This window comes from Gekko japonicus, unplaced genomic scaffold, assembly GCF_001447785.1.
Source record: "Gekko japonicus isolate JY-2015 unplaced genomic scaffold, Gekko_japonicus_V1.1 scaffold359, whole genome shotgun sequence".
Lineage (NCBI taxonomy): Eukaryota > Metazoa > Chordata > Lepidosauria > Squamata > Gekkonidae > Gekko > Gekko japonicus.
In genome coordinates this window covers 618,285-630,927 of record NW_015166431.1, presented here as the reverse complement: position 1 = coordinate 630,927, position 12,643 = coordinate 618,285, and the positions used below count along the sequence as shown (strand labels likewise).

Genomic DNA, 12,643 nt, shown 5'->3' with positions numbered 1-12,643 from the left:
TGAAGCCAAATAAACCAACCTACGAACCAACCAACCCAAAACAGCTTGCTCCTTAGGTTTAGATTGTCCTCCTCCTTTTTTGAGCCCTTCCTGAAACTTCAAGTTGCCTGTTGTGTGTGTGACAATTGTATTTAGGAGCCCCTACTCATCCTTTTCTTAGGGACCATCCACATAGTATATGGTCCATGTTTCAAGGCGCTCTTAAATACCCCTTCGTTCTTGCCACGTGTTGCCCCATTTGACCCAGTTCCTCCTTTGTCACAACTTCGCCAGCCGCCCTTGATGCCGTCAGTTTTCACAGAGGGAGTTTTGAGCTGCCCAGCAGGGGCACACATCCAGGTCTCGGAGGGGGACTGTTGCACAGCTGGCTGGGGCTGAAGCTCGAAACTTCACTTCCCAACATGCACACGGGAAACTGAGACTGTGCACATGCTCGGGGAGGGGAGGGGATCCCGGCGCTTCCCCAGGCGCGCCGCGGCTTGCCTGCCGGAGACTTCCTTGTTGTACACGAGACACCCACCCACGCTAAGATGGCTGCGAAAAGCTCGCACTTTCACCTGAAGATGGAAGAGGCGATCGAGAGGTGCCGGGCGGACTGCCAGTGGGAGAGGCAGCTGGCGATCGTCGGGCAGATGCGGGCGCGGGCGTCGTCCAGCCCCCGGCGCAAGGGGGCAAAAGGGTCTCCGGAGTCCGGTAAGTCCGGGACTGCCCTGCCGGCTGCAGGGCGATTTGTCCGCAGCCGGCGAAGGGAGGCAGCCGCAGCGCCAGCCTGTCTTCAGCAGTGGTCCGATTTTCCCCGCCAAAGGAAAACTTCGGAGAGGGCGCCCAGCCGCTTCCGACCTTCCCAGGCTCGCGCGGATGGGTTGGACGAGCCGGCGGCTCTGATCGCTGCAGCAGCTCGCATGGCTCCCTGCCGCTTCCCCGCCTCTTCGCGGCTTCCAGTATTCGGCTCTCTTTCGTCCTTACAGTCTGATCCATACAGGCATCCCCCCGCCCTCCTCTTCCTCTTAAAACAAAACAAAAAAAAAACCCCGGAGAATGTCCCCGGGTTAGTTTTTTCTGCAAGCATTGTACCATGTGAGCCAAAGCCCCCCCTTCCCCCCCAACCCCGACTGGTTCCATCGGATCTTCAGTCCAGAGTTACTGTCACCCAGGTGCCCTTTTTAGTTTTGCTTTCTGTTATTCTCTCTCGCCACCCCAGACTCTCAAGCAGTGCTCCCTCTAAGCTGAGTTAGTGCGAGCTAGCTCACAGTTTTTTAGCTTCCGGCTCACACATTTTTGTCTTGGCTCAGGAAGGATGGCTCCAGAGCAAACTGATTTATGCAGTAGCCAAACCGCTCGCTCACAACTTTCATGCCAGTAGCTCACAAAGTAGAATTTTTGCTCACAAGACTCCACAGCTTAGAGGAAGCATTGCTCTCAAGTACAGGATTCTGCAGGCGGCACCACCCCTCCCCCAGTTGGGAAATCAGTGATCTGGAGAATGTCTCCTGTCCAATAGGGAAGCCTCAAAGGAAATCGAGTTTGTGCTGTGCTTCTGACACTTTGCTGAGTGGACAGGGATCTTCTGGATCTAGTGACCCGTGGGAAGTGGTTTTCTTGGCTCATTCTTTTTCAAAAAGAAGACTGAAAGGGGGCTGATTCCTGAGCAGCTCACCTGACTCCTTACCTAAGAAAGGTCTGCTCCTTCCTGGTTATTAGTATAAAGGGGTTGGAGCTGGCAGTTGAGAGGACCAGGAGGAAAGATCCTGGAGAAACTGGTGGGTTTGTGTTAGCTTGCCTTGGTTGTGGGTCTGTTTTGTTATTCCATGTGGTCTCATGTTTATTGTTACAAACATCTTGATATCCTGCCTTTTCCTCCATTCACAAAGGCTCAAAGCAGTGTGCAAAGCAGCACTTGCCAGAATAGGCACAGCACAGAAACAATGACAAAAACCACCCTGAAGAAAACACAAAACCCAACAGTTCAAGATTCTCAAAAAAACACCCACAACTTGCCAAAGTGGACATGCTCCTGACCTCCTCTGGGAGACAGCTCCTCAGGAACAGTACCACAACTGAAAAAATATTTGTTTGTTCACTTCATGTTTACATGTTTCTTCCGAACAGGGATCCAAAGAGGCTTATATCATTTGCCTCTCCTCCATTTTATCCTCACAACAACCCTCTAAGGTAGGTTAGGCTAAGAGTGACAATAATAAGTAGTCTGAAGTGACTGGCCCAAGTGCACCCAGCAGGCTTCCATGGCAGAGTGGGATCTGATCCCATATCTTGCAGATTTTAGTCTGACATTATAGCCATTATACCACACTGGCTCTCCAGGAAAATACTCTGGATTGAGCTTCAGAAAAATGGGTGCCAGGTCATGAAGGGCTTTAAAGGTAAAAACCAACATCTTGAATTAAACCAGGAAGCATATAAGGTAGTATTCTTCAACAGATGGTTTTGGACCCTCAGGTGGGTCAGGCACCCAAAAGGGTTATCATAATTTCCCCTGCTTTTTGGAAGGATCTGTTGCTAATACATAAAAGTACAAGAGCAAGGTTACCACACCTCCTGCCTTTCTTTGCTTCATTTATACCCTGTCTTTTTCTTCAATGTGGACCCAGAGTGTCTTACATCCAGGGCTTTTTTTGTAGAAAAAGCCCAGCAGGAACTCATTAGCATAATAGGCCACACCCCGACACCACAGCTTATTAGCGTATTAGACCACACCCCCATGCCTTCCCTTGGCTTACCCCGACAAGCCCCCCCTTGAAGGGGAGGGAGGCAGTTTAAACTGCATTCCCTTGGCTTGCCAGGGCACACCATGGCTGAGGGAACCCAGGCAAGCCGGCCCTTGGACAGGCCAGGGAAGGCATGGGGAGGCATTTAAATGCCTCCCCAATCCTTCCAGGACCCCCCCGCCCCCCGCCAGAGTCGCTAGGGGGGTCGCTCTCCAGGCCTTCCCTCTGTAGCCACACACATGCAGAGGTTTTGGCTGTAGTGGGTGTGGCCAACTCTGAAGCCAGCCGGAACTCCTGTGCGTTCCTGCCCCAAAATAGCCCTGCTTACATCATTATCCTCTCCTCCAATTTTATTCACAGAACAACCCTGTGAGGTAGATTAGGCTGAGAGTGACTGGGCCAAGGACACCCAGCAAGCTCCCATGGCAGAGTGGGGATTAAAACTTCCAGATCCTAGTCTGATAGTCTAACCATAACGGGGAGACAAAGTCACTCAGCAGTGAAGACAATCCTCCATGGCTTTAACTCTTAGCTTACTTTTCACTGTGGCTCACCTCCTGGTACTCGGCTTGTGTCTTCTGTCCGCAGCTCTCTTGGTCTGCTGCTCACTATCCCAGACTTGACACCAGTGGCTCCCACCCTTCCTGTCACATGGCTGTAATACCACATACTAGCAGCTTAGTGGGATCTGTGTTCTTCTCTAGGGTTTAAAGGGGGTGTCCTGGACCTGGGGAGGTTAAAGATCACTAATACAGGGAACCAAGGAATCAGTTTTAAAACAGGGGTGATGTGGTCACACCTACATGTTCTAGTCAACTGACTCAGCAGTTGCATTTTGTACCCATTGAAGGTTTCAGGTTGTCTTCAAGGGCAGCCCCATGTAAAACGCATTCTGTCCTTGAAATTACAGAGGCGTGGCCTGATCAGCTGAGTTTAAGAGGGCGGGGCAACTTCTGAACTGCATGCAGTTGGGAAAAAGCCACATTGAACTGATTTTTCTAACAGTATGGAAGGATCTAATAAGACTACCAAACTCTTCCCAGACTCCATCAACGCGAACACCACTTAATCCAGACTGGATAGGACAATTTCCTATACAATGCCAGCCTTCCTTTGTATCTCACATCTGTTACCCATCTCCATGTTTCACTGGATATAGCTGTGCATTCTATACATGGCCTCTTGGACACCAGAGATATGCCTTCAGGAGTTTCTTGGCATCACCTGGTGAAATGTTAGGATTTATCAGTGACTGCCCCAGGCAGGTTAATACTTCCCATATATGCATGTGTGAGGTTGAGGTCAGATCCCCACCATTTTTTCTAAAATCTGCATGATGGAGTGGGGAAGATAACTCAGAAAGGCCCCAGTCACACGAGAGGATTAGGGCCGGGAGAGGGACGGATTGGGGGCGGAGCAAACGGGCGCGATCCCACCGCAACATCTGGGAAGCATTGCACGCCCATCCCCAATCCTGCCCTTCTGGCGATAATCCGCAGCAAAAAAGAACCACCTACCGAGGTGGTTCTTTCCGAACGGCCACATCAAAGCCAGCTGTGGGATCGCTGGCGCGTTCTTCCGCCGGCGCATCCCCGGGTCCTGGCCGAACTGCGCATGCTCAGACATGCCCAGTTCGGCAGCCTCCCGTGGCTTCCTCCCCGGTCTCCCCGGCATCTGATTGTGCCGGGGAGCAATTGCACGGCGGCTCACGGGATCTGTATGATCCCGCCGCCGTGTGCTTATTTTGGTGCGGCTTTTAAAAGCCGCACTTTGCCCGTTCTTTTTGCCCCTCGTGTGGCAGGGACCAAAATCTCTCAAAGCCAAAGTAGCAAACTGTAACAGATTATTTCTGCTCACACATAGCCCAGAGAGCCAGTGTGGTGTAGTGGTTAAGAGCAGCAGACTTTAATCTGGAGAACTGAGAGTTTGATGCCCCACTCCTCCACATGAAGCCTGCTGGGTGACCTTGGGCCAGTCACAGTTCTCTCAGAGCTCTCTCAGCCCCACCTACCTCATAAGGTTAGGTGCCTGTGGTGGGGAGAGGAAGGGAAGGTGATTGTAAGCCACTTCCTTAGAGTATAGCAAAGTGGGACATAAAAACCAACTCTTCTTCATACTGGGAAACATCTACAAAGGTAACTAAAGAATTCAGAAAACAAATGGAAAACACAATTTCTTGCTAACTAAATTCTTACAGAATCTTCCAAGGATCTACCCTGCCTTGGTCAGTGGATCAGCCTTATTCTCCCTCAGTATGTGTCTGGGCTTGGCTTCTTATTGAATCATATTTCTAGGGGTCTGTCAGGGGTCTGTCAGTGGCTCCTTGCTGGACTAATCAGAAAGTAGGATATCCACTCAAAACTCCAATCCAAAGGAGGCCTTAACCAATTAACTTTTTCCTTAGGGCCCTAGAGTGTTTTGTGTACAGCCCCCAAACAGTGTGGTGTGCAAAAGATAGTGTGGGGTACAAAGGGGAAGGACTAGCTGTCAGACCTGGGGAATTCTCTATTGACCCCTCCCCCCTTAGACAGTTTGACAGGTCTTTTAAAAACAATACCAAGAAGCAGTAGTGTTTTCATTTGGAACTGTTACCCAGAAGAAGGGAAAAAAAATTCTTCTAATATTTGTGATTTAAAAATTTATGATAATTGTGAAAACCATTAATGATCTTGTGATCTCCTTTTGCCATTTCTGGGTTTTCTCACCTCTTTTTTAAAGTCATATTTACAATAATTGCAAAACCACATTAATTAATTACAAGTTAATTGCATTCATTACAAATTAGTTGCATTAATTACAAATTAATTGTGATTGCAATCAATTAATTATAATTAATTAATTACAAATGAAGATCACATGTAGTACAGATTAAATTTAACACAATGCTTGCTAAAAAGTCATAAAACACAATTAAGACATTCCATAGAGTTCATAACATAAACCCATAATCCCTCTACCTCTACTGACACTTATATCAACTATAGTCAAAACATTAAATGTATCTTAGAATAGTATCTTTAAGCTGCTCTTTCAGCCTGAATCTGTTCCAGTATCTTATAAATGGACTTCACTGTTTGATAAACAGTTCCTGAGAATAGGTTTTCTCACCTCTTATCATTACCTGAATTACAATATTGTGTTCAAAGGAAATTTTCCTCATGCTGAATGTACATGATATGTACCTTCTGGTGAGGGGTACCAGGAACTTGTGATAACTAATCACAAACTCACAGAATTCGTAGTGTGATGATTTACCAGAGTTTCATGTGGACTTTGTACTACTTCTTCCCACAAGGCACAATCCTGCCTAAATTAAGCACTGTGCTGCCTGATCTGATGCATCTTTGCTCAGAAGAGTTTGTCGAGTTCAGTTTGAAAAAGCATGTTAAGAGTCCACTGATTTTAAATGGGAGATGTTTTAATTAATGAGACTTCAATGTACTTTGAATTGTTTCCATGCTTAGCATGGGTACAGAGAAGAGAATGAAAATGATCAGGATCACTTAACGGAAGGTAGTGATTTCTCAGCTCATGTGTAACACCCTGCTATATCTTCTAAGCGGCAAAAGAATGTGTTTCTCTCTTTTACATTCCCTTTTATTCTGACACGCCCCTGTGCCATAACAGCTACCTAATAAGCAGAAAACGAAAAGCTGAAGCCTTTTCTGGTTTGCAAGTGAAGTGATCTGGAACAGTTTCTCCTGTTAAACTTTGGGCAGCTGTTAGAGCACTGCTGGGTACATCTGCATGCCCTGTTTTCCTTGCAGATTTCTCTAGTAAAGAAGAGCCTTGCATGTGTACCAGATTCCACTTGTCCAGGCCATGTGAAGGATCCAAGCAATTTTGTTGCTCCAAATCAGTTTGAAAAGTACTTTATAGGCTTTCTAATGTCATCAGTCTTTACAGGAACAGCTGGAGTATGAGCTTCAAACTCCAAACATGTGTTTGGCCCTAAAAGGAGCTGCAGAGGAAATGAATTGGGGCCACAGCACTAAGGCAACCCAAGCACACAGGCTATGTACAGCCAAGCAATACATTGTAGGCTCTGTTCATGTACCTCCAGCGTATCGTGTTGTTTGGCCCACAGGGAGGTTGCCACTAGTACTAATTTGCAGACTGGAAAACTGAGGTTGAAATTAAAAAGTCTATCACTTTGTTACATTTTTTAGAGTTCCTCTAAGGAACTCAGGGTGGCATTCATGGACAACCCCTGCTCTACTGAGTCTTTCCCTTTTTAAGAATCGATCTGTGTCTGATGTGTTTGTGATGTTAGTGCAGATTTCCTGTTTTAGATATCTAACTTCTGGACTACATTGGTTATCCATGGATTTATATTTCAGCTCTGTAGCTTGCCTTGAAACTGTTGATTTTGTAACTAGTCTTCTCCAAGGAAATAAATTGCCTCATGATTCTTGTGTTTATACTACACACGGAACCCCATTTCAGACCTGGCTAGATGCCCCGATTTGTTACTGAAGAAATCAACTGTCTCTTGATTCAGGGCCATGTCTAAGCTTTAAATGTAAAGTAGCTTCCAAACTGTACAACTGAGGATTCATGGGAACTGTGCTCCTATACGAGGCTATGGGTCTCTTGCCAAAGAATTTTCAGCATCCTCACAAAAACAACAATTCTCTGTGCACTTGGATAGCAGGGGGGGGGGGTTAGGGGTGCCCACCTCTAGATGAAGAAATTCTTGTAGATTTGGGGGTGGAGCCTAGGATGGATGGGATTTGAGGAGAGAAGTCTATAGTCTGCAGATCAATTGTAAGTCTGGGAGATCTCAGGTTGGCAACTGTATGGGGGAAACAAATCTTTGACATGACGGTTCAATTAGTTTCTCTCTTGTTGGGATTTCAAGGTTAGGTTGGTTAATTCAGGCAGGGTGTACCTTTTAAAATTAGATTTTCCTCATCTGCTTTAGGTTGTTTGTCTCTGCAGGGAGGAGATTAGAGAGGACTGATATGATTCATGTTCTTGCATCTTGTTAGGAGTTCCCTGCTGAGAAGGATTAAGGATCAAGAAGTGAAAAGGGAGGTGGTGGGAGGGGAGATTCTGTGGTCTCTTCTCCAAATTTTGGAAACCTTGTACTGTTGTGTTTGTCTTGGTTGCTTCTTAGACATAATATAGTTTAAACCTGAAACAGAATGTTTTCAGCAACAACAACAAATGGTCTGGAGAAGATCATAAAGGAGTGGAGCAGATTACTCACCAGTTTTTCCTGTTTAATCTCTGCCTCACAGCCGAGTTGAGGAGCTGTTTGATTTCTCTGGAGGGGCTGCACTGCCAGTTGTTACTTGGCCAGTGGGCCCCACCCAAGAGCATGTGTGTGCATTTATGCATGCACACTCACACATGTGCCCAGAGAAAAACAGGAAGGAGTTTTAGGGGACATGAAAGTCTTAGATACATGAAAAATATCCTCAGTTGGCAGAAATATTGGCACAGGAAAAACTGTAAACGTTGCAAGGAATTAGTTGCTGTAGATTTTCCAGGTTGTGTGGCCGTGGTCTTGGCATTGTAGTACCTAACGTTTCACCAGTAACTGTGACTGGCATCCTCAGAGGTATAACACAGAAAGATGGAGTACTCTCTGTGTCAAGGAATTGATGGGAAAGCAGCATATAAATGTTTAAATCAATAATATGCTGTGATTCCTTGGTGGGGGGAGTGGTATATCTAAAGTGTGAACATCTTACTTCAGCTGCTTGTGGAATGACCTTGGGTACCGAGGACTCCCTGGCACTGTTTTATTTTGGACAATATAGGTTCTTTGTGAAAAGTGTCCCCTGTTTTTAAGCTTAGGTTATTGTGGTGTGTTGACATATTGTCCCCAGTGACTTGGTGTAGATGGGTGATGAATTATAAATAGCCAGTGAGTATTTATTCTTTATCCCCTTGCCACTGGTTTCCTTTAATTGGAAAGAGGACACTCTGCTAAGCTAAAAACTGCTGATGAGTTACTCTGTCTCATTGGTTTCCAAATGGTATTCTGAGGAACTGTTCAGGTTTCTTGAAACTTATGGGAATTATTCAATGAGACAGACTGCTTTGAAAAAAATCTTGTCTAATATTATTGGACTTCATTACAATGTGCTGCCACAAGGAAGTGTTGTCTAGATTCTATGGCATACTCCTGGTTTGTTTAGAGAAATGATGAGCCCAACAAGCTTTAAAAAGGAATTAGGTTTTAAAAGGGGGCTAGATAAACTGATGGAGGATAGGTTAGCCATTATGACTAAACAGAACCTCCATGATTAGAGGCAGTATACCTGCATTGAGGGCCAATAACTGGAGAAGGCTTCATCCTTCTAGGTTTATTTATTTGGGCCATTGCTTGAGACAGGATGCTGGAATAGATGGATCATTGGACTGATCCAACAGAGATTCTCTTATGTTCTTAAACAAGTCCTGAGTGCCCACCCTATGTGTTGAGTGTCCACCATCATTTGCAATAGTTACAACTTGGTTAGCAAACATGCAGAAGTTCATGTGATGTTGAAAGGATTCCTTCAAGGCATAAAGTTTGAAAACTAACTGCTCTGTCCAGTGTTACAGTGTAGTATTGGTTTACCAGCACATGCGATGGGGATTGCTTTTAAAGTCACAAATGTATGAAACTGCCTTATACTGAATCAGGCCTTTGGTCCATCAAAGTCAGTATTGTCTACTCAGACTGGCAGTGGGTTTCCCAGGTCTCAGGCAGAGGTCCTTCACATCACCTACTGCCAGATCTTTTAACTGGAGATGCTGGGGATTGAACCTGGGACCTTCTGCATGCCAAGCAGATGCTCTGCCACTGAGTCACAGTCCCTCCCTTATCATGTAGTCATGTATCATGGCTAAAGAAACAAAGAACTCAGGAATAACAGTATATGTATTTATTTATTCATATAATTATGCTTTGTTTTTCTCCCCCATGGGGATCCAAAGCAGTTTTACGTTGTTCTTCCTTCCTCCATGTTATTCTCACAAAAACTGCCCTGTGAGGTAGATTAATAAACTGAGAGTGACTGGCCCAGGGTCACCTCATAAATTTCAGTGGCAGAAGGAATATATGTGTCAGAGGAACTGTGTCTTTGCAAATCGCAAGAAGGAAAATTAGTACACGCAGCACTTTCCCCTTCAGAACCTTTGTCCAGGTTTTATAGCCTGTACGGCTTTTGTTTCTGTCTGACGTCACGTTACCAAATGAATGGAGAGAAAAAATCTGTTAGGTTTGCCAGCTCTGGGTTGGGAAATACCTGGACACTTTGGAGCCTGGGGAGGATGAGGTTTGGGGAGGGGAAGGACCCCAGCAGAATACAATGCCATTGAGTCCACTCTCCAAAGCAGCTATTTTCTTCAGGGGAACTGGTCTCTGTAGTCTGGAGACCAACTTTAAACGTGGAAGATCTCCAGGCCCTGCCTGGAGGTTGGCAACCCTACCCCATTTCAACTCTTTGTTTCTATTCATCTATCAAAGGGACAGGGCATTTCACCCCAGGCCACTTGGCAACCCTGTCTGTGGTTTAACAGAGGGAATTTTTCTTACTTCCTACACCAGCCCACACTGCAGCATCTATCTAGATATTTGCCAACAAATTTAAGTTTTTTCATCCCTGGGATGTGATTACCCATCCTGAATCCTCGTTCCCTATTGCTTAAAATTCTGTTTTTTTGTTCAGAACTTTTGGGTGGTAAGGAGATTCAACTTTTTGTGCGAGCAATACCACAAGTCTTTACCTCATGAATATGCTTTGGAATAGCAAGGCTGCCACATTTCATAACACTTTTCCAACTTGAAACAGCAGCAACCCCAGGTATATCACCTGTTTTTTGCTCCTAACCTAATTTAAAGGATTGTTCTTGGTTCTTTTTCCACCCCTCCCTTCAATCAAACTTTTCTTCTCTTCTTCTATAGCAGCTGTGCTGCTGTAGGTACAGCAGCTGGCAGCAGGGTATCGTGAGTGCAAACAGCACAACAGTGAACAGGCCTGTTTAACTATGAACGATTTATTAGGTAATGAAGCATCTACATTATATCAGAATCCCAGTTCATGTGAGAACTAGAGTTAATTTCTAATGGGAGGGGGGTTTCCACACAAGAAGAGGGGGTAGGAAACCTCGTTGCCAGGTTTGACACACATCACTTTACTGTAGGCCTTAATCTGATATCTGAGTGCAGCTTCCATTTGCTACAAAGTTTTAAATGTGCTGGTGACACTTACCTAGGAAGAAATTTTTCTCAGGTAATTCTATTGGAGTAGAACCACTCATGTGAGAGAATGTATTCATCCTCCTCTCCTACTGTGTGTAACTCAAAACTGCAATTGAATTATGTTTGACAGAGTCCATGCAGCTGATGAAGTAGGCTGTTGTCTAAAAAGGCGTATGTCAAAATAAATCAGTCTCTAAAGGTGCTGTGTTATTCTTTACCTTCTTGGTGGAATGAGGAGAAATTCAAACGTTTTTCTCCTGTTCTCACAGGAAGCTCAGGGTGTTCTACATGGCTCTTCTGTCTCCATTTTATCCTTATAACAACGGTTTTCTGAGGTACCTTAAGATGACAGCATGAATGAGCCATGGTCACCCACCTATAGGGGCCATATGAAAGAGATGGTGTTAATTACCCTAATGTAATTTTATGTTACTTGGGCAGCAATCCTAAATACACTCTCATGGGTATAAACCCCACTGAATAAAATGGGACTTACTTCCAAGTAGATGTTCTTAGGATTGCTCTCTAGGATTGCCAGCTTTTATCAGTTTGATCTGCAAACAGTTATGAGGTGATGTTATTTAAGTTCATGTCATGAGAAGTTTCAGCTGCCCATTTCCATTCATTAAACCTCATTAAATTGACAGGACAGTTTTTCCTGGCCAGGTGGCAACCTTATTTGCCCAGTTTTAATTAAATAGTCGGCATATCTCTGGCTTTGGCCCTGTGTGTCAGGTTTTGGTTGGAAGTAATTTTCTGGTATGGATGCCAACCTCCAGGAGGGATCTGCGGATCCCCTGGATTTATAGCTTATCTCCAGACTACAGAGATCAATTTCCCTGGAGAAAATCTACAACCAGATTGGCTTGGATTTCTAAAGAAGAAGAAAAGAAGAAGATATTGGATTTATACCCCACCCTTCACTACCCAAAGGTGTCTCAGAGCGGCTTACAAATTCCTTTCCCTTCCCCTCCCCACAACAGACACTCTGTAAGGTAGGTGGGGCTGAGAGAGCTCTTGACAGAAACTGCTCTTTTTCAAGAACAGCTCTTATCAGAGCAACGGCTTGCCCAAGGTCATCCATCCACGTGCAAGTGGAGGAGTGGGGAATCAAACCCGGTTCTCTCAGATTAGAGTCCGCGCACTTAACCACTACACCAAACTGGCGTATAAAAATCTTTTATGGAATCTTTTAACCACAACAGAAATATTGATAGCTAGATCTTGGCATTAGATTAGTCAATCTTTGCTGAAAGAGCGGCTATCAAGATAGGGTTGCCAGGGGGGCTTCCGGTCTGGCTCCCGCGAAAGGCAGACGCATCCTCGGGTCGCTCCCGAGGGCGCCTTGCCCGCCCGCGGTGGAGGAGGGAATCCGCGCAAGCGGAGACCCGAACGAGCCCCTCAGATGAGAGGAGCTCGGATCCGGGGCGCTTTAGGGCGTTCCAGGGGGGAGTCTCTCTTTCGGTCGAGAGATCGGAGATTGAGACTCTCGCCATGCCCTGCCCCTTTGGACCTTGCTGCGTGAGCGACCCCGTTCTACGGGGTTTAGCGGAACCTCCGGGCGTCACCGAGTGATGAAGCGAAAAAAAATGGAAAAGAAAAGACTGGCATAACTGTGAGTTGTCAAAATACAGAGAAAATGAACTAAGAACGTTTCCCCCCCCCTTCAGCGGAAAATGAGGAGGTTAATCCTCTATAAGCGAGAAAGAAAAAAAAA

The 12,643-nt window shown here is 45.6% G+C and overlaps 1 protein-coding gene across 1 annotated transcript in view; it reads left to right on the top strand.

The window, feature by feature from the left end:
- The first annotated feature begins 315 nt into the window (after window positions 1–315).
- TTC7A (tetratricopeptide repeat domain 7A) overlaps window positions 316–12,643 on the top strand; it is a 224,768-nt gene continuing 212,440 nt past the window's right edge. The window contains exon 1 of the mRNA XM_015411853.1: window positions 316–693. Coding sequence (XP_015267339.1) covers window positions 531–693 — 163 coding nt within the window. The 5' untranslated portion in view covers window positions 316–530. The remainder of the gene's footprint in view (window positions 694–12,643) is intronic.